This window comes from Misgurnus anguillicaudatus, chromosome 4, assembly GCF_027580225.2.
Source record: "Misgurnus anguillicaudatus chromosome 4, ASM2758022v2, whole genome shotgun sequence".
Classification (NCBI taxonomy): Eukaryota; Metazoa; Chordata; class Actinopteri; order Cypriniformes; family Cobitidae; genus Misgurnus; species Misgurnus anguillicaudatus.
In genome coordinates, this window is record NC_073340.2 from 22,291,409 (window position 1) to 22,314,001 (window position 22,593).

General features: G+C 39.6%; 1 protein-coding gene across 3 annotated transcripts in view; it reads right to left on the reverse strand.

Moving 5' to 3' along the window:
* Positions 1–22,029, reverse strand: part of zeb1b (zinc finger E-box binding homeobox 1b) — an 82,254-nt gene extending 60,225 nt beyond the window's left edge. The window contains exon 1 of one of the 3 annotated variants that reach the window (XM_055175346.2): positions 21,892–22,029. In XM_055175346.2, coding sequence (XP_055031321.2) covers positions 21,892–21,949 — 58 coding nt within the window. In that variant the 5' untranslated portion in view covers positions 21,950–22,029. Of the gene's footprint in view, positions 1–5,748; positions 5,772–19,987; positions 20,870–21,891 lie in introns of those variants that run through there. The other 2 variants (XM_055175347.2, XM_055175348.2) reach the window with 2 other exon arrangements.
* Positions 22,030–22,593: the final 564 nt, after the last annotated feature.

Sequence of the window (22,593 nt, forward strand, 5' to 3'; positions counted from 1 at the left end):
TTTTCTTTTATGGAATTATAAACTCCGAGAGAAGAGAACAATGCCCTCCATGCCTTTTGATTTGAATTCACCAGCGCACTTTCATGTTCTCGTCTGCATCCATTAACCAAACACATCCATTTGCCTTTTATTAAAAAAATTAAATCCTTTTTGCGACCTCCACGCTTAACACCTAATATCAAGCTTAAAAGCTCGATTTAAAGGAGCCGGACGGAAAAAGGACGAACGTCAAAATAAAAAAATGAGCAGATTATGCAGTGTTTTTTTATTGCTGTACGCTCTGTGAAGGTGAGCCCACGCTGAGCTGGTGAGCACATAAAGACTCAAATCGCACCTGACTGATACCATTTAAACAATAAGCGAGTTTAGATGTTTCTGCATATCAATCAATCAATTTTTTATTACAGACTCAAGGTCCAGATATAAAAAAAGAAGAACAAGACATTGGGACAACATACAACCCACAGCATCCACCACACACAATAAAAAGTTACAAAATGTAACACTACCAATGTCTCTACATCTTTGACTAATACCGTGTAATACTAATCCTTATATTTGATAGACCCACAATAATCTCATTTTCAGAGGCATTTAGCTGGCAGATAAATCTATACATAAGAAATGCATATGTTTATAGTAGAAACATTATAAATATGCTCCTGAAATTTGCATGCGACCCACAGGTCTCTGCTTTCTATTGCCCTTCATTGGCTTTCTCACTGTATAGCCCATAGACTGTAAAAAAAGATGGACGACGCCTGATCGCTCTCTTCCATTGATGAAAAGTGAAGTCGCCAGTGTCCCGATACGGCACTGAAATCTTGGGTCTTGAGTCTGCTCAGTAGCGATTTCGGGACCAGTCCTGCGCAGTAGTGAGCAGGAAGTAAAGCCGCGAAATCAAGACCCCGCCCTCGCTGAATGCGCATATCACAGCTGTCAATCATGACGTGACACCACCGTTTTTATCTCATTAAATAACTAACTAAAAACAAACTTATATTAAAAACAAACATTTGAATGTACATCAGCGTGATAAAAACTAGTAAATGACAGAAACCAGCTTCAGAAAAAAGATAATTGAAGTGTAATTAAATAGTTTAGTTGGTCTCAAGTCTCATTGAATAACATAAAGGAGGGGGGGTTTATGACCTATACTGGGACCAGTCACTGGGGGGCAATCGAGACGTTTTGGCTTCACTTTTCAGGGCTTGTGCGGCACGCTTGGTATAGCCAGCCTGATCTCACAGAGTTTATACGTATTATACGAGTTGGCTAATTCGTATGAATTTGTAAGAAGTAAATACATATAATTATTATAAAACACAATAATGAAACCTCACCCCTAACCCTAATGTCACAACAGTAAATCGTACATAAACTGTGGTCGTACGAAATTAATACAAATTAGCCACCTTTGTAAAATATGTTTTACGTGTCATGAGATTGATTTGGTGTGAAAATGCCACCTTTGCAGGCAGTATTTAGCGATAAGTAGGCATGGAGGCTAGCCTGGTTTAAACCAGACCATTCTCAGTAGTAACTGAGTTATGGTCTGGCAAAGCTACATGGACAAATCATTTCCAAAGGGGCGTCACCAACAGACATCTCTCAAATGCCTCTGTGTCCAATTGGATAGACCTAAAACCAATCACAGCGATGAAGGAGATGACATATGCAGAGCTATATCAGACTTTAGCCAAATCCAGGCAGTAAGACAGCGATAACGAATGAAAATGAAAAATCGCTTTAAATCGCTTAAAACAGACTAGGTAGCTGATTTGAACGAGTGACGTTCCACGGCGGCATCCATCTTTGTAATGTACAAAAATCTGCTTCCCCGTCGCTGCGCTGTCGTCATCGTGTAAAGCCCGCCCCAACGTTTCTGATTGGTGCCGCAATAGGCTTTATGCCCAGCTGCACTACTTCCTGAACTTCAGCCAGCTCCTTGTTTCCTGTCTGCTATTATTGGACAAACTGATTAATCCAGGTGTGCCTGACCTCAGTAGTCACAACAACAATAATCAGACACACCTGGATTAATCAGTTTGTCCAATAATGGCAGACAGGAAACAAGGAGCTGGCTGACGTTCGGGAAGTAGTGCAGCTGGGCATAAAGCCTATTTCTCGGCATTAGAAATGGGCTTGAATAGCCTCTTTGCCAGACTACTTGCAGAGCAAATCTAAATTTGCCGGAAGTTGTCTGGGTTTTCCCAGGCTACATGGAGGCATTTCTAAATCCAGTGTCTGCATATCACACTCTCAACTAGATTCATTCATTTAGTCTGTTCATTTTGCTAATTTCTGGAGGCAGCCTAGCTGTATCGATGACTGTTGGACAAAAAAAGTTGCCTGAAAGAGAGCGGCTCTAAAAAATAATTTAATAAATGACTCTTTTTTACAAAGCAATAAGTCCTGTAGTCATTAAATATGTGCATGTTTATGTCTTGCTGACCTGAATTTGTACCAGACTATTAGACATGATGACGCTATGGTGCTATGGAGTCGTTTCCTTAGGAGGTACAGTACGTTCAAACAAAAACACTGCCTGTTAAGTCACTGTCTGACTGGGCAGCGAGGCAGCTGCCTCGACTAAAGTTTTGGAACGGAGCCCGTGTCTTACATTATCTTCACACTATGTGTTCATCTTTCCATTTAATGCAATTCTAACAGTCTCTTTCCCTCCTCACCTGTTTCTATTCTCTGTACTTTAAAAGCCGAAACCATGTCTGCAGAAGTCTTTCACTCCAAATCATCAAAGGTACCATGTCTCTCTTTCTCTCTCTCTCTTTTGTCAGGTGTTATTTATGAGACGTGTAGCGGAATTCCTGTGAGCCTGGAGCACCTGCTCTTGTTGGACGGGGAGCCGAGAGGCAGCTGCTGTACTCAGAGAAAGCAGGGAAATGTTGTGAAAGCACTGCGATTATGTTATTTAAGTGTTAGGGGAGGCCGGAAACACTAAAGGACATTGAAAAAGCGTAGTGGATTTGTTCAGGGAAGCTGGGAGCTGCGGAGGAACACTGAAGACATTGTGCAAATGATAATATTTAAGAACGTTCGAAAAATGCTGTAAACATATTATGAAAGTGCGAAACATTAAGTGAGCCATTAGAGTTTTTAAAGATTTAGCTGAGCTGATGGGAGATGATGAGATTGATTTTAAAATTGAAGAGCTCAGATGCAATCCTCTAAGTGCGGCTGAGAAGTTTTCTTGTAAATAAGCATTTTTATCAGCCTCTTATGTTTAGGTTTAGTAATTTCACTTTAATGGTTATTTTCACATTCCAAACTCGTAAGACCTCCGTTCATCTTCGTAACACAGTTTAAGATGTTTTATATCTAGTCCGAGAGCTTGTTGACCCTTCATTGGGGGTCTGGTAACGGTGTACTGTCCATGTTCAGAAAGGTAGTGTAGACATGGTCACAGTGGTCCATGTGACATCAGTGGGTCAGTTAGGATGTGTTGAAGCATCGGAAAAAAAATTTGGTTCAAAAAGAAAAAAAATTATGACTTTATTCAGCATTGTCTTTGGCTGTTGTGAAGCGCATGCACGAGACTAGAGTCACGTGACTGGATAAAGTACGACGCGGCTGACGTGTTATCTGGTGCACCCCAGCTGTTTTTTTTTGTGTGCCCGGGCTTTGTTTACAGTCTGAGGGCGACGCCCTCTGTAACTTTGAAAAAAAACTTTGCAAACATGTCTGAGAAGAACATGGCATCCGCATCACTGCAGTCACATGACTTTAGTCTCACAACAGATGCAGAAAAGAAAAAGATAATGAATAAAGTCGTAATTTTTGTTCCAAAATGTATTTTCGATGCTTCACCAGATTCTAACTGACCCACTGATGTCACATGTACTACTTTGATGATGTTTTTATTACCTTTCTGGACATGGACAATCTACCGTACTTAGATTTTCAATGAAGGGTCAACAAGCTCTCTGACTAAATATAAAACATCTTAAACTGTATAACGAAGACGAATAGAGGTCTTATGAGTGTGGAACGACATGAGAGTGAGTCATTAATGACATTATTTTAATTTTTGGGTGAACTATGCCTTTAAGTCACTCTTAACTGTCATTTCTGAATAAAGGCAAAAGCCTTCAAAAATTGGGCCAATATCGTAATATATTCGGTAAACCTCCTTTAACATTAATAAACTCTTGATGTAAAATTGTGGTGGCTTTTAATAGATTCTGCCAACAAAGTGCTATTTCTGAAATGGGATTAAGCAGATTTGAAGTAGGGGTGCGCAATATTGGCAAAAAATTCTTATCTGGATACTACCTATAATTATGCTTTAATGTAGCAAGTTCCTCTTCAGCCATTTCACACTGTAACATTTATAATAGTTCATTGTTTATAGTTCATATTGGTGATCTTTTAGTCCATTTGAAAATAATGTATTTGTCAGAAAAACACTTAATAACTTATCAAGTAACTTTCCTTTACCTGTTGCTATTCTCTGTGCGTGTTTGGGGTGTGTGGTGTTTCCTTTCGCGCATCCTCCGCTCAAGACATAGAAATTGCAAAGAGCGTGATCGGCTAAAGTATTAAAAATTAATATGACGTTGATTTTTATAAGCCATACACGCGCCGCAATTAAATGTGCTGCTATGTTATCCTCTAAAAGAGCATACAAATAGCTTTTTAAAAAGCAAGTGATATACTCGATAATATAATTTTGCACATTGTTAAAACAACAGCAATGATATTATCGCAAATGATATATTGCTCACAACCTTCATTTGAAGCAAAAGTATTTGATATAGTACATGCCGAGTGCATTCGGTTAATATATAATATATAATACAATATCAATATCTCATTTTTGACAGAGGTGGCGTTTAGCGGCTTTTGTGTCTTAGTTTTTTAATTATCAACATGCATTACAGACAACAGTTTTTTTTGTAATTCCAACAACTATCTAGTTTCCTGGTTTGTATTACAACAAATTAAATGCATAAAGTCCCTGTAAAGTCAGATATTAAATGTCTTCTGAGTTTGTCACACCACAGAAAAATGTGTTATTAACCACCCACCCAAATATAAATTATGGAAAAAAAGCCAAGTTAATAAAATACGTTATCCAGATCTTGGACACCTGTATGGATGCTCACGATTGTGTTAGGGGCGGGCCATGCACGGTGGCTCAAGTGCGTCATTGAGCCACCGTTTTAACCCTGCTCAAATAATCCTGAACCAGAAATGAGGAAAAACTGTTTAACAATCTAACTATGTAATTCAGCACGACATAGTTTAGTCTTTTTGGCATGTTTCAGCAATACATTTCTAACAGTTTTAATGTGTTTAAATGTGCATGCCTTTACAGGGACTTTAAAAGATATTCAAAACAAATTGCTAAAATTAAAAAATGTGCACTTAAAAGGTAAACAGAGAAGAAAACATTTTGGTCTTGCTAGCAATGTTTGAACTCATGTTCAGTCATCACCTGGTGTCAGTGTCGAAACCAGGTAAACACGGCACACAGGTGAACACAGCAAGGTCAGCGTTTGTTTTGTTTGCAAGCACCTGAATCAAGACTGGTGGACTTTAATCTGCTGGTTTGGACAAATAGCCAGTAACAGTTAACACACAATTGAGAAAAAGACCCATTAACACCTGAATGCTGTAGCATCTTTAGAGCTGATTAATGCTTATTTATTTTCTTAATACAAATTCATACTCTTATTGTGCACGAATTAACGCACTCTTTTAAATAATAAAAAAACATTGCCTTACTTTTCAGTTGACTTCACCAACCTCTCCCATCCACCTACAAGTTATATAGAGACCAATTTCACAATCCCAAAAATTCCTAATGGATAAAATCAAGTCCTACATTACATGTTTTTCTCATTGAGTATCCTGTTTCACCCTGAAATATGTGACGTTCTGAAAGCAAAAAAAAAAAAAAATCGAATACGATCTGCGCTTTATGTTGACTTTAAGCAGAATGCCAAGGAATACGCATTTTTTTTAGAATGAGCCACCAATCAGAGTAAGGCATGGAGCAAGTTTATTTCACAAGAGATTTATTTGCTCTCTATGTCAAACCCCAGTTCAGTATCAGGTAACTATCAGGTAAACTTGGCAAGGCCAAATTCTGTGTATTGCAAACACAGGAGGGATATCACTCCTTGCCCTGTGACTGGCTGAAAATGGAGTGGGAGGCTCTGATACCATCAGGTACCAGGTGCAGACAGACAGAGGAGGGGTGGTTTTCACATCACAAGCAGAGGTAAACGCTTAAAGCTTCCAAGATGTCAAAATCACACAGCCTACACAGAAACAGAGCTTGAAACCAAATCTGCTTCACATTAGGGTACTTTCTAAAGGAAATGTTGCAATGACATCCCTGAAACCTGCTTTCCCCCCCCAGCTTCACGCAGGACCCAAGCGTAATTATTACAGGCGGAGGTGAGAAATTCCTGGGATGCCGTTTAACACATGGGCAGATGACATCACCAAATCTGTGGGGACCTCAGGCGAACATATGGAGCTGGATAGCAGAAACAAACAGTTTACTAAACACTGCTTAAACATATTTATCATCACATGACAGAAACACACATATGCCTGTCTGCTTACACACACTCTGCCTGCTAACAGAGCGCAACATAATGATTTAACAGGGGTAATTGCATCTCTTATTACATTTTGCAAATGAGAGCTAAATGCTTTTTTAAATACTGGCTGTATTCATAAGTCTTTACATTTACATGACTTTTAAAATAAATTTTTATATCTGGATTAATTGAACTGGATAAAATTGATTGTCATTCATATGTTAGGTACCAAACCTTGAAATTAGAAATAAAGGTACGAAAGCAGTCACTGGGGTGGTACTCTTTCCAAAGTACAACTTTGTACCTAAAGAGCTCATATTAGTACTTCAAAGGTACACATTGGTATAATCAAATGTATACATATATGTACCTAAATGGTAAATATTAGGACCTTCTTATAGGGTACCATCCCAGCGACAGCTAGGGCTGTCACAATTATTAAATAATCGTCTCATCGCAATTGTTTGACCTCATTGCGATAATTTCAGATCACCCCAATGATTGCACATCTCTCTAAAAAACACAAGGGGGAGCTGCAGCGCCTGTATAAATGACCACAACAATCTGTGAAAATTATTTAATAAACAAAAAATTTTATGAGAATTAAATATCATAGCAATAAGCAGGCAATTAATCGTCATAATCGTCACAATTTATTAAACAATTAACCGACAGCCAAATTTCATAATTATGACAGCCCTAGTGACTAGAGCTGAAGATCGTTGCCCGAACCCGACGGGACCCGTCGGGACCCGTCGGGCTCGGGCGGGTTCGGGCTTCATCTCTAACATTTTACACTGGCTCGGGCTTGCGCCCCGGCTTTGTGAGGTAAATGAGCGGTCAAGTTCAATGCTGCTGGATGCACTATCAGTAGCGCAGGACCGCGCTGAATTCATTTACAGTGGATTTAATGATTTTCCTCATCAAAAACATGTAGCCTAATCTTGGTAAATAGGTTTTTCAATGTATAACTAAATATGAATCAAGTCTTAAATACGTAATTTAGACAGAGGATATAGACTAATGCTGGCAGTAATGGAGAGAAGTGCCGACGCAAATCCCGCGGAGCCTTTCTCTTAATTTCGTTATTGCCAAATACCCATCTTAATTCAGAATGTATTATCTTAATTTAATTCGTTAATAAATAATAATTTTATTGGCATATTTATAGTATATTGCATAAGCCTATTTAGAATGAGATGTTACAATGTTACAGATGACTTATTTTATTTCTTTGTTTCAACTTCCAAGTGGCGTGTAGATTATTAGTCATGAATAAATAATGTTAAAACCTGTGTAAATTTCTTATTCTTGACAAAAGCTGTGTGTGTGCGCACATTTAAATAATGTCGGGCTGTAAACGGGTTCGGGCTTTTAAAAAGCTGTCAATCTAAATGTACGTTCGGGTTCGGGCTGCATTCTGTCGGGCTCCGGACATTTCGGGCCTAACTTTTAAGGCCCGATTACAGCTCTACTAGTGACAGCTTTTGTACCACTTTTTCTGAGAGTGTACTATACTTTTTACTGTGCAAATGTCTCCAGTAAAAAAAAACATACCAATGATGTACTGCACAAAGACAACTAACTACCTAATGAAATGCCTTGAAACAAAATGTATATTCACTTTTTCCAGCTCCCCCGAATCCATTCAGAGGATCTCCGGTTCTGGCGGTACCACTTTTAGCATAGCTTAGCATAATCCATTGAATCTGATTAGACCATTAGCATCGGGCATTAGCAGTCACAATGATATCATGCAGTGCCCGAAAATAGTCCCCTGCTATTAAAAGTAACCAAGGGGACTATTTTCGGAGCTGCGTAATATCATTGCGTCTCCTGCAGCTATGTTACAGCAGCAAAGTCCTTGATTATTAGCCAGAATGAGAGTATAGCTCCTAGCCATATCGGGCTAGAAAATCGCAATTTTACATTTTCCGTCTGTCTTAGTACACGATGTAAATGAGTCAAGTTTTAAATAGGAAAAATATCGAAACTCTTTGGTTATTGTTTAGCGCAATGCTAATGGTCTAATCAGATTCAATGAATTATGCTAAGCTATGCTAAAAGTGGTACCACGGTAGATCGGCTGAATGGATTCCAAAACTGTAAAAACAAATGTTTCAATCTAGGAGAGATGGAAAATGAGCCTATTTTCCTAAAAAAGTGGAGTGTCCCTTTAAAACTTATCTTATCTTAAAATTATTTTAGATTTTATTTATATCTGTGACTTTTTGTGATCTCCAGGTTTTAACATGAGACCACAAATAACACTTCACTACCCTTATGTTTTGTATTCTATAACACCCTAGAGGTCTACAATATATGGCCGATTCAGCATTTGTTTCACATTTGTTTGTCCATTGCATATTTCTAGATGTTTACTAGTGTTGACGTGTGGAAGAAATCATCTCACAATGTGACTACTACACATTTGTACAGGGTGACTAAGTAAAGTCTACATCATAATTTGACCTAACATCCTACTTATACAATCGCATCTCCAGGGAGTTCAGATGGACAAGGACACACAAACATATACACATCTCTAGGGGCCGTGGAGAGAGACGCATTACAAATACCCCCTTAAGTCAAAACGCACAGCAAACCTAGCAGAGCTCCTCAGGACCACCGAGATCTCACGCAGTCTCACACCATCCCTGACATTTCATACATCACTTTGATAGATCGCCTTATCGGCCCAGCCGCTCACCGGCATAAGAGCTGTATTCATAAGGCCGTGCGGGCCTACGAGCAGATAAAAGTATACGGCATATTCATCATTATCTTCTTATCGTTGTTTTGATGTGATAAAGAATAACGCATTAAAAAAAGATGCATTATTTCCAGATTTCGCTTTCTGATGCAACAGAGGTGCAAACATTGAAAGGAGAACCGTGACGGGTGAAGGTGTGTTTATGCTCTTCAAGCCTTTATGAGATGTTCCTCTGTGAGAAGCGATTGCCATCCCTCATGGATCAATCAGGAGATATTGCAGGCTGTTGCCTATTACAGATGCAATATAGGGATGATGGGACTGGATACGAGTGTGATGTTAGTAAGATAAATGGAATGAAATATATTCTTTTCATACTTAATTCAGGTTAATTTTAAACACAGAAAGGAGTAAAGATAAGGTAAGGTTTCATTCACTGATCCCCCCTTTGTGTATCCACACTATTTTATCTATCACCACATGACCAGAGAATGTATTTTTACAACTTTTACCCTACATTGGAATAGTCAGCACGTTCGTTTACAGAAACATTCCCTACGGAGCAACCTAAGGTTAAATGCTTAGCTCCAGACCAAAATGGTACTTGCTCATAGATCATCCCTTGTGGGATTTGAACCTCTAACCTTTTGATTACCAGCACAGATCTTTAACCACTGGAGTACAATTTAATCCATTAAAATATGTTCAAAAAGAGAGTGAGTGAGAGAGAGAGTAGGCTAAAGAAGGGACTCCAAGGACTATCCTTATCCTTAAGAGTAGTCCCAAGTCATATTATTAAAAACAATGAATGTATCAGATTCAGCAGCAGAGCAGACACACAAAATTACCCCTCACACAGAAGAAATATAAACACTCATATTCTCAGGTGCACAAAAGAAGCCCTAACAGGTGCATACGCTCACACACAAACTCATGGTCGTATCCCTAAGTGAACGCCACTTAAGTTGTCAGCCTCAAGACTGAGTCTTTAGGACAGGTGTACACACAAACATAATATCCCCAAAGTGAATATGTGGGAGGGCGTCTTAATTTCCTGTGTGATGTAGGAGCGACCTTCCCATCATGCCTGTGTGCACACATACACACTGGAATAGATGATTGTATTAGATGAGGTCATACACCTCACACACCTGTTCATATGACTCACACTGACAAGAGAACTAAGGAGGAGTGTTTATCTCCACAGAATCTATTACATAGACCCAGTATTAGATGAGATCAACACAATTACAATCACAACACACACACGCCTAAATAAAAGACTGATGAAAACTGCCACACCCACAAACACACACACATAAAGATGGTGGGATGTGCTGATGATGGAACAAGTACTTGTGAATGATGCAAACTGGCTGTTACTATTCCAGGGAGGGATGTTTTTTGTGTGTTTGTGTATATAAATTTGTGTATCTATCATTTTGGGACAAAAACTGGTTTAGTAAACTATATCTGATAAAACCTTCCTTTGGGATATCCTGACCGCTGAAAATAAATCGCTAACAAGTCACAAGTAACATGAACTAACAATGACTAATATAATTTGTCAATGTTTAATATTATTCTTTATGTTTAAGGGACACTCCACTTTTTTTGAAAATACGCTCATTTTCTAGCTCCCCTAAACATTTGATTTTTACCGTTTTGGAATCCATTCAGCTAATCTACGGGCCTGGCGGTATCATTTTTAGCATAGCTTAGCATAATTCATTGAATCTGATTAGACCATTAGCATTGCGCTAAAAAATAACCAAAGAGTTTTGATTTTTTTTCCTATTTAAAACTTGACTCTTCTGTAGTTGCATCGTGTACTAAGACCGACGAAAAATTAAAAGTTGTGATTTTCTAGACAGATATTGCTAGGACTATACTCTCATTCTGGCGTAATAATCAAGGACTTTGCTGCTGTAACATGGCTGCAGCAGGCGTGAAGATATTACGCAGCGCCTGAAAATAGTCCCCTGCTATTGAAAGTAACCAAGGGGACTATTTTTCGGCCAGTGTGTAATATCACTACACCTGCAGCTTTGTTACAGCAGCAAAGTCGTTGATTATTACGCCAGAATGAAAGTATAGTTCCTAACCATTTTCGGCTAGAAAATCACAACTTTTAATTTTCTGTCGGTCTTAGTACACAATGTAACTTCAGAAGAGTCAAGTTTTAAATAGGAAAGATATAAAAACTCTTTGGTTATTTTTGAGCGCAATACTAATGGTCTAATCAGATTCAATGAAATATGCTAAACTATGCTAAAATGATACCGCCAGACCCGAAGATCAGCTGAATGGATTCCAAAATGGTAAAAATCAATTGTTTAGCTCTGGGAGAGCTGGAAAATGAGCATATTTTCAAAGAAGTGAAGTGTCCCAATACAGTTGTACATGTTTGCATTAACTAATGTTAACAGTTACAACTTTTAATTTTAAAATTACATGAGTAAATACTGAAATTAACATGAACTTATGTTGTTAGCTAATGTTTAAACTAATGTTAACTAATACAGTCTTATTGTAAAGTCTTACCAAATAATGTTTTGATTCATTTAAAAGTTTTATTTAGGGCTGCTCATGTATTTATGTGCTCATTTAAGATACAATCTTTAGTGAAATGTACGTGCGTGCATACGTGTCTTTCCCCACATCCAGACACCTTTAGGATATTTCTGTCGTTGGACCAGAGCTGTTACAACACTTGTTCCATTCTGTTCCTCAGTCACACCTCTCTATCACAGTAGGAAAAATGCTTCACCTACACACACACAAGCGATGAGGATTCCTCTGCATCTCAGTCTTCCTCTCGGAAGAGAATGGGTCATATGCAAATGCGTGTCTCCGCATGGGCAGTAGTTTCCCACAGGCAGCGTTAGAAAGAGTGTTCCCTCCCTCTCCGAACTCTTTCAATGGTCCTTTTCTTCTGCCGCTAAGCCCCTCTATGGCCGACAGTGGTCCGCTGCATAGGTAGCAAAACCCCTTTTTCTCCCCCTCGCTGAAGTTTTAAAACACAATAGCATGCACACACACAAATACACACACGCACAAACCAGCCAATAAAGTACAACCGTGCACGGCAAAAAAAGGGGTTCATGAAACCTTGGCTCTTCTGGGTAGAGATGAAGGAAAGAGAAATAAAGAGCAGGTTTTGTTTAGTGGTAATGCTTCCTTTCCTTTCGTGGGACCAGACTAATCATTAATCCCTATTTGTAAAAGCACAGAGATGTTTGGAGCACTATTTGGACAGGCTCGCCGGAATTAAGCAGCACCTGAAATTAAAGCAACCGTGAGGAGTGTATTAAAGGGAATTGGAGGACAACATAAAATCAAAACTTCAATTACTTTCTTACTTTTTATTTATTTCTTAAATTTTTCCCTTGTCTCATCAGCGCAAATTATCCCAGCTCAGAGGTTGCTCTTTTTATAGCTCATGGACTCGATGGAGTTCTTGGTTGTGTTTCATTTAAGCATCACCTAAGGATTTTTTGCGTATAATTGCTTAGGAGAAATAAAAATTTTGACAATTCTTAAAATGCATTAAGAGTACAAAGCTGTAAAATGAATGTAGATTGCATACTGTACCGTAAATAAATAATCTGAATTTGGATTAATTTGATGAGAAATGTTTGAGTTCATAAAAAAATCTTTAATAATATTGATTCGTGATGACCTGACAAATCTGAGCTCAGATTGTGAGATCTCTTCTGAAGCATTAAAGGATAAGTCCATTTTCTTAAAAATAAATCCAGATAATTTACTCACCACCATGTCATCCAAAATGTTGATGTCTTTCTTTGTTCAGTCGAGAAGAAATTATGTTTTTTGAGGAAAACCTTCCAAAATTTTTCACATTTTAATGGACTTTAATGGACCCCAATATGTAACAGATTTAATGCAGTTCAAATTTGCACTTTCAACGGAGTTTCAAAGAACTCTAAACGATCCCAAACGAGGCATAAGGGTCTTATCTACCCAAACGATTGTCATTTTTGACAAGAAAAAAAAAAAATATGCACTTTTAAAACACAACTTCTCCTCCTCCTCCGGCCGTGCGACGCGCCAGCGCGACCTCACGCAATACGTCATCACGTCAAGAGGTCACGGATGACGTATGCGAAACTACACCCCAATGTTTACAAGTTTGGAGAAAGAGGACCGTTCCAACGTTGTTGTATGTGGAATGATACTAATTAATTGTCTTTGTGTCAGTTTATTGTTTAAAATGGTCCGCATATGTGCGTTTCATATATGTAACACGTGACCTTTCCACGGCATTACGCAATTACGTGAGGTCGCGCTGCCGTGTCACAGGACCGGAGATAGGCGAGAAGTTGTGTTTAAAAGTGCATATTTTTTATTTTTCTTGTCAAAAATGACAATCGTTTCGCTAGATAAGACCCTTAAGCCTAGTTTGGGATCTTTTAGAGTCCTTTGAAATTCTGTTGAAACTGGAAGTGTAAACTGCATTAAAACTGTTAAGTGTTGGGGTCCATTAAAGTCCATTAAAATGAGAAAAATCCTGAAATGTTTTCCTCAAAAAACATAATTTCTTCTCGACTGAACAAAGACAGACATTAACATTTTGGATAACATGGTGGTGAGTAAATAATCTGGATATTTTTATGGAGACATTTGTGAGATTTTACTGGAAAATATCTGAGATAAATAAGACTTAAGTTTAAGTTTCTATTTGCTCTCATTTTAACATCACTGATGTCTAAGAGAAACAAACTGAGATATTTAAATGTTGCTTATGGGAATCTGTCTTTCGACTTTCATAACAATTTTTACAGACTCTAAAAGCACATTTTTCCATTTGTCAGCACAACCATTGCTAACATCAAAATCCATCCAATCAAATCCCACTGGATAAAAAAATATTTATACCTGTTTCAATAAGATATGCCACTTAACAGATGTTTAATGTGTTGTTAAATGAGTTATTTCATGTGATCTGTATTCTCTGTTGATTGTCCTGTTGTGTTGAGTACTAAAGCCTTAGTGGGCCTAACACCTAATAATGGTACAAACTGTGGAGTCCCATTTTCCTTTCTTTCTCCTTTACTCACCTAATCAACAAAACAAAGAACCAATTTCCTTCTCTGACCCTTCTAAAAAGGAAAACTAATGTATACAATGCAAAAGAAAACACAAACTGGATCTTGATCTATTAAAAATGCACCAACACACTCTGCCTAAGCAGTTCTCACTCACACGCAGTGATTTCCACAACTCGCATTCACACACCGGTCCTTGACGAGAAGGAAGCCATGTTTGTTATGCAAAGCACAGGAAGAGAGAGAAGAAGAGCCTGCCAGTTTACAACAGTTCTTCACTGTCACCTCAGCAGGCCTCCAAAACACTGACCCCCATCTTCAACAAATCCCTCCCCCATGTGACCTCCACATGGGGGGGGCAAACTGAAAGGGAATGGGGGGCTAAGAACAGAAAAACAGGGGCTGCCTCTGAGCTTTGTTACCTAGAGATCCATTCACACAGTGTGTGTATTTGTGAGTGTGTGTGTGTGTTGGGGGCTTTAACACACAGCCAATTTGTTACGCTGGACGCCTCACAATGGCACAGGGGGGGAAAGTGAAGTCATACTTGAGGCAATGCATGGGCGCCCATGGCAGAGGTCACTAAACATTACCCGCTACTGTGGCTTGGAGAAAGGGTCAAAAGAGGAGAGATCTGCTGGTATTTCTCAAGACTTGGTTCTGTAAGATTGGAGGATCTCTGGGAGGAAATTGCTGAAAAGATGACGAATAAATAAAATGAAATATATGTTTCTTTTTCAGCTAAATCCCAAACAGGGAGAGATCCTAAATGTTAGCAGATGGGTTTTAAAATCTAGCAGCATGTAGAAAAGCGTGCACACACCTTCACAAAAATAAATGCGGGCAAAAATTGCTCAATTTCCTAAACTATAAAGATTCGACTTAATGTGCATGAGCAACATTTTCACAGAAAAATAAGCATCTGTGTTTATTGGTTTAAACCCTAAAAAGTTTGGTACGGGGTGTGGAAATAGCCCAGTGCAGTAATTAAACTTTTATCATCCAAATAAATTCTGTTACACCCATTTTATCACAGCGCTGGCAGTAGCCTGGCGTTTGCCCACAGCTCTTCGAAAGTATTGACAATAAACAAGCTAAGCATTTCTAATTATTCACTGGAAGTCAGTATTTGTAAAAATGTCCATGTACGTTTGAGTAACTGCAAGCAAACATGTAAAACTTTGCACATTACACTCATTTCTGAGGTGTAAATCTTTCCCCTAAATTGTCTCTGTATAAAAATACAACCTTGCTAAAGTTCTTTTGAAACATAACCTCCATTTTGGAAAGCCACTACAAAGCACAGCACGCCCAATGGCCGCTGCCATGTTTATTTTCTTAGCCATGCTAATACCGGTCAGCCACATTCCTCTATTCCCAAACTGGGAGGTTTCAAATTGCCCTCCAGTACTCCTGACGAGAGCCAAATGAGGAAGGGACAGAGAGAGAGAGAGAGAGAGAGAGAGCTGCCCTGTGAACAACACCTGTCGTCTTGCGTACTATTAGCACCTTCACGTTTACTGCTTAATCTCCAGATCACCTTCATGTTACGCACGGCGAGAACGGCAAGTGGCCGGGAATGTCACTAAAAATGAGTCCTGACTGCTGTGGTCTAGCATCTTGGAACCAGGCTTTATCATTCTTTAACATTCATAACATTCCTGAAATCGAATTGTTATGGAAAACCATATGTTAAGCAATCTCAATGACATACACTGAGTGCTCTACGGTGTTTGGAGCAGTTGGTTATAAGTTGTGCTTTAAAATAGATGGGTTAAGGCTGTGCTGCACAGCCACACAACTTCAGGATGTTTCCTTACATTCTACAGATATCTTCACCCGAGAAAGCTTAAAACACAGAAAAAGAGTTGGCTGTTTAGCATTCCACTCCTAGGAAAGTTCAAATTTGTGGGTTGTTGCTGGTGCTTGAAGTAAAACCCTTAAATGCACATTCTAAGTTGTACTACAGATTTACCAGATTCACTGATGACAATTCACTCATAAGAAAAATCTATATTTATATTACTATATCTATGTTATCTTTATTTACATTCTACATACATGTATGCATTTAGCAGATGCTTTTATCCAAAGCAACTTATGCTGAGTTCAGACTGCATGATTTTTAAAGTAGTCGGGTCACAGATCTTTTCACACTGCATGACTATCTAGGGTAGCGTTCAGTCGCTGCTGTGTTGACACTGCACGATGGATCGGCGACTTGGGTTTTCATGCGGCATGACTTTACAATAGGAAGCATCGCCGACAACTTTGTCCCGGTTCGCAAACTATGTCTAACCAGTGGCGGCTCATGACTGCTCTTCTGAGGGGTGCAAATTTAAAATAAGTGTTCGGAGTGTCATGTGTGTTGCCTGTGTTTTCAAAATATGTGTTTGTAGCGTCATGTGAACCATATGCATCACGTGTTTTGTCAAAACTGTTTATGATAAAAGAGATGCTCACGTTCACAAAATACACCCCCTTAACAGTAAAGTCTGATTACACATGAGATTATGCGAGTATCTGGCAAACGCGAGCGTCTCTTTTATCATAAACCATTTAGACGCGTTTTGACAAGACACGTGATGCACATAGGATCACTTGACGCGCAGAACACATATTGTGAAATTACAAAACACACACATGATGGGCTAGATACAAGTTGTGACGAACTTCACATCGAGCACTCTCGAAAAAAGAAGTCACCGGCAGCCACTGCGTCTAACAACCAAACGCACCGCGAAAAGTGACAAGGAAACAACGCAAGATCATGCGTACAAGATTGGAGTTCTCACATGAGACTGGGATTATTATCAAAAATGGTACCCAGGAAGAAGCTTGCATACAAATTGCATGTGCGCTCATTTGTAGCGAAAAGAAGATTATTAAAAAGTGGAAATGGTTGACTCCACCCCAAACTTCCAGCTGCCCTGTATGTAGCGCTCTCATTGGCTGTAGGTCATCTGCGATGTTATTTTCAGTCAGAACACATTTCACACGGCATGATTTTGGATTCTCTCAGATCGCGTCTTTGATAGTTCACACTGTTTGATTGTCACTCCCATAAACGTGCACAATTTGCCTGTGATTTTAGGCATTTGTCGGCGATTTCTCAAAACCTGTGGGCGAGTCAAAATCAGGGCTAAAATCTTGCAGTCTGAACTCAGCATTATAGTAAATTCAAGGTATACATGTTGTGTGTGTATGTGCGGTCCCTAGGAATTGAACCTGGGGCCTTTGAGTTGCCAATTTAATGCTGTACCAGGTGAGCTACAAGGAACATCCTGTCTATTAGGGCTGGGACGATTAATTGTGGTTCATACTAATAATGCCTGTCTGATATTGATTCTGAATCACAGAAGTTGTATTATGCACAGCTCTTTTATGTATTATGGCTCTTTGATCAGTAGGAAGTCCTCTGTTAGTCACTGTTAGTTTGAGTCATTTATACACTCTAAAAACCAACGGTGCTAAATAGAACTAAAAGGTTGTAATCATAGAGGAACCATTTTAAGTGCCATATAGCACCAGATATGGTTTTATATAGCACAATATGGTGCTACACAGGTGCTACATGGCACTAAAAATGGTTCCTCTATGAATACGAGCCAGTGAACCACTTTTAGTGCGATATAGCACTGTTTGTTTTTAAAGTGTAACATGCATTTGAAAAGCAACACTCGTCAAACATAATCATTATAAATATTCTTTATTATCATAAAAATACCTGAAAAGGTTTGATAAACAGCGATATAATTATGCTTATAGGCATTTTGTGGAGCTGCGTGTGTAAATGGTACTTCTTCTGTGGCCCATATTGAGTTTCTGCACGAGAGCGCCCTCTGGCTTTTGGATGTAGTGGAATTTCACCATAATTCATTTAGAAGCATAGCAAGCAAAATCTCACGATTTATCGTCCCAGCCCAGCTGTCTATAGGGATTTATCTACAATATATAACTATAGATTTGAGCACATTTGCATTTACGGTGGGCTGTTCAAGAGTCTACAGAGTAAAGTGTAAGACAGAAGGTACTCTCTAATGAATTTTGTAACTTGTAAAAAATTCTTCACCTGCCCAACAGGCCTTATTTGAGTTAACACCCTGTCTTCAGCCAAAGCAACAGGCATGTCACAGATTTTTCACCTGATGGTGAAGTGCTGTTCTCACATGCATACCGTGTCTGGTAAAAGATTCAGCACCACTAACTCCCACCTCCCCCTCTGTAAAAAACAGCCCTCCAAATGGAGGTAAATAACATCAATCTGAATCGATGAGGCTAGGGCTTTTGATGGCAAAAAAGTTACAGGTAGGCTACTTTTAATCTAGCCCATGTCTAACAATGTCTTAAATTAACTCAACCCTGTGACTTATCCATAAATACTGACAGGGCCTTAAAAACATCTTTGCGGTTCTTATATAAATTGCAACGACACATCCAAATTGTGATTTATCAAAACAGCAAGGTTCCTAACAATAAAGCAATCTGGATCAGAGCCACAAACAAGTGGATTTCATAGAAGACCTTAAAAAAAACTTTAATCTGTAATTGTGAAGCCAGTGAATGCTGTGTAAAATATATTTGATTGTGCCACCATGAGCAAACTGTAGTAAAGAAAACACTTTACAAGGTACAGTACCTTATTTAGTGTTCAAGCCCCCCTTGGCTGATTTTAGTTAGTTAGTGAGTTGAAAGAATAACATTACATTTATCTTGGTTATGGGTAATTAAAATAAAGGATATGTCTGGTAAACAGAATGTGAATATCTATTAGAAGACAGTTTGCCTTCAGTGAACATTTACTGTTGCCCTTTACACCAAACGGTGAAGTACTCAGGCGGCCACATTCCAATTATACAAGGTCTGATCAACAATCCTCGCGGAGGCGCGCAGGGGGAGGATCGTATGCAAATGACGCAGGGACGCGCACAGTCAGGGAGCGTTCATCACGCACCAGGAGCGCCGCTGATAGTTTGAGGTCCGAGAGGTCACATAATCCGTGACTTCATATAATTCACAAACAGGACACTTTAAGCGCATCCGTGCTTTGATAGAAAAAAACAACGTTGTCCATCACAAACCTTTATTTATTTGCTCAAGCACAGTTTTGGAGATCAAAACGATTAATAAGCTAAATTAGTCAGAAACATAGGATTCGTTTAAAATAACAAGACGTAGCATGTCCTAAAAAGCTATATGTGGAGTTTTTAATATACAAGCAGGTGTTTCTCAGGTGCGTTTTTGTGTCCGCGATACCTGCAGTGCGGTGAGCATGCCAAACGCCCTATGACAAAGCACTAATATTACCAATCCAGAACAGCAGCATTATCATCACTACAGTTAAACCACACTGAATCATTTAACCTATCTAAACCGTTAGATCACGACTATGCTTTATGTTGGTTAAAGTATAAAAACCGACGGTCCAGCATCTACAAGTACCCAGTATGCTCTTTGCACTGAGGTGATGTTTTTACAACAGCTATTAAGAGTACGCTTAATAGAAAACTGGGTGATAACAGGCGCCCATTCTTTCTCTTTCTCATCATTTCATCCTTTCTCTGTTAAAAACAAATGATAACAGCTGAGAGGGCATGCGAGATACACTGCACATATATCTTGTTTAATACCTGCACAAGTTGACATTTGCTGCAACGCGCGAGAAACGCCTTCCGTCTGCTTTCAACACGAGACAAAAAGAGAAAAAAGATTCCCTCCTCGTTCTGCGAGTTCAGGTACAGAGAAAAATCAATAGCAAAACGTTGTATTTTTGTAAAAAAACTAAGTGACATCTGTCTTACCCTCCGAACAGGTAGGCACATACAGAATTTACAGGTCGCTTACACGCGCGTGCAGAGAGAACCGCTACATGGCGCGCGCATGGCGTCAGCCTGAGGAAAAGTGTCTTTCTTTACTCATATCTCAACAAAACAACACATTAACACCAAAGACATACTGTCAAAATGATCGTTGCGATCTAAAATAGATCTAAAAACCTCAAGGTACAACGTGAAATGTTTATGAAGACATAAAAAGTGCGTTTGAGTTTACATTCCATGATGTAGCACGCGCGCAAAGAAAGCACGCCTCACGTTTCTACTTATCGATTTCCTTATCACTTATCCGAAAAATTACTTCGGCTCGTGTCCATACCTCAGGGCGATGGCACAGACTCTACACCCAGATAAACTGTTATAATTCAGAAGCGCATCTTGCAACTGCACAAGCACGATGGTAAGCAACCACATACAGTATTAACCTGTTACGGGCGTACATTTAAAAGCACAAAGTCCTCAAAACAAACAGTGTTAGTGCAATAAGTCCAGCTGCAGCACCAGTATCCAAACGCGATTTATCAGGATTGTCTGCGCTGCTCGGGATGTATACGCATTCCTTATATAGGCTGTAGCAGTTGTTCAAGCAGCAGACAGCCCTTCAGATTCCTTTCCTTTTCTCTCCAGTGTTACCACCCAACTAGAAATGTGGCAGACTGGCTCCACAAACAGGTTGCTTTAACTGGCATCGTGCTTCTGAGCTCTTTGAGCCCCGGTCCCAAAGGGGAGATGGGGACTGGCAGAGCTGCTACATAAACACACCCTTATTTTTTGCTTTATAAACTTCAGAGTTTAAGAAGAAACTTTGCTGTCAAACATCAACGCGAACTGCAGGCTTGCCCACTTTTCTACACAGCAGCAACACAGAGAGAGCAACGTGCTGGTGTTATCAGACAGTTCATATGAGCTATAGAGCAAAGTGAGACTTGTAGCTGTACCACAGAAACTAAAACAAGCTCAACCGTCGCGCTGGCGACACGAAAGCATTTATTCACAAACATTACATAAGATAAAATGGTTACACACATCATGTTTATCATTTTAAAGAGTCTATTCTTAGTATTCTGTTAGCTCGCTAGCTACCTGCTACCACGCAGACAGCGGAACAGCCCATTGCAGCTATATCAAAGTTTGCTGTTAACGAAAATAAAATAAAATCTTCACAACCACTCATGCTTTTTGACAAACACGCGTATTTATCGAAACATTTTCACCACTTAAAATTATCATAATGATTTACGTGTAACAACAATTTAGCCGCATCGGACTAAACAGGTACATTTCGAGCGAGAAAATAAGTTTAAATTCGACTGTATCTAAAAAGGACAAACATGCTGTGTCGATCAGCTGAAGTAACATATTCGACCCGAATGGAGTATTTTTTAAATGAAAGGTTTTATAAAGTAAACGAAAGGCGAGGACAATTAAAAGGGGAAACAAAAGCGAGAGGCAGTTATATGGGACTGGCTGTGAATAACGGTCCGCGCTCGCGCTGTGTACCGCTAGGCGGTGAGAGAGTCGCGAGCGCGGCAGGTATAACGGTACACTACATAGGGGCTATAACACAGCGCTACTTTCCAGCACTTTGACGGACTAGAATTTGTACGGCTCGGGAAGTTCAAGAGTCCAGAGTTGAATGAAATTAGCCGTCGCCCGTCTAAGTGAGCGACGACCGGTAGGAGCGAAGGGTTTTTACTCACCGTTCGTCCTCCTCGGGTTCGCCTGCTTTCTGCGCTTACACCTGGGGCCATCCGCCATGATCCTTTCGCTGTGTCTAAATGCTGCTGGAGAGTCACCTCCTCTCGCCCCCACACCTCCCCTCCCCTCCCTCCCGTATACTCCACCTCCCCTCCCTGCACCTGGTTTACGACACTCGGCTTTACGACATTACCTTCTGGCTCCTACACCTCTCTCTCTCGCGCTCAGACCCCCAAACTCCCGCCCCTCTCACCACGCGTTCCCTGTGGCGCTGCTGCCTCGTGTGAGGTTACCCAACCCCACCCCTGTCCGAAACGGCCACTAAACAACCTGTCCATTTCCACGAAGAGAACTTGGAAATTTATTTTGATTGACAGCTCAAAAGGAGAGTGACTGGCTGTCCTAAACAAACATTTCCAAGTCCGTCATTAAGATAAACCGCAATGGTAAACATTCAAACTGAATCAAGTACATTTTGCTTACTGAGAGTGGGGGCGGGGAAAGTTTGACACGTGCACCTGTTTGTTGCGCGCATGCACACATACACTGTAACATCCATCTTCCACTGGATTTCCCCTCCTCATTTACAAGTAAAAAAATATGTCAAAAAACTAGCTGCAGAGCAAGTTATGGACAGCTAACAAAGTGGGCATATGGCAAGTTATTACAATGTAATAATATTGATGTTCTTCTGAATTTAAATT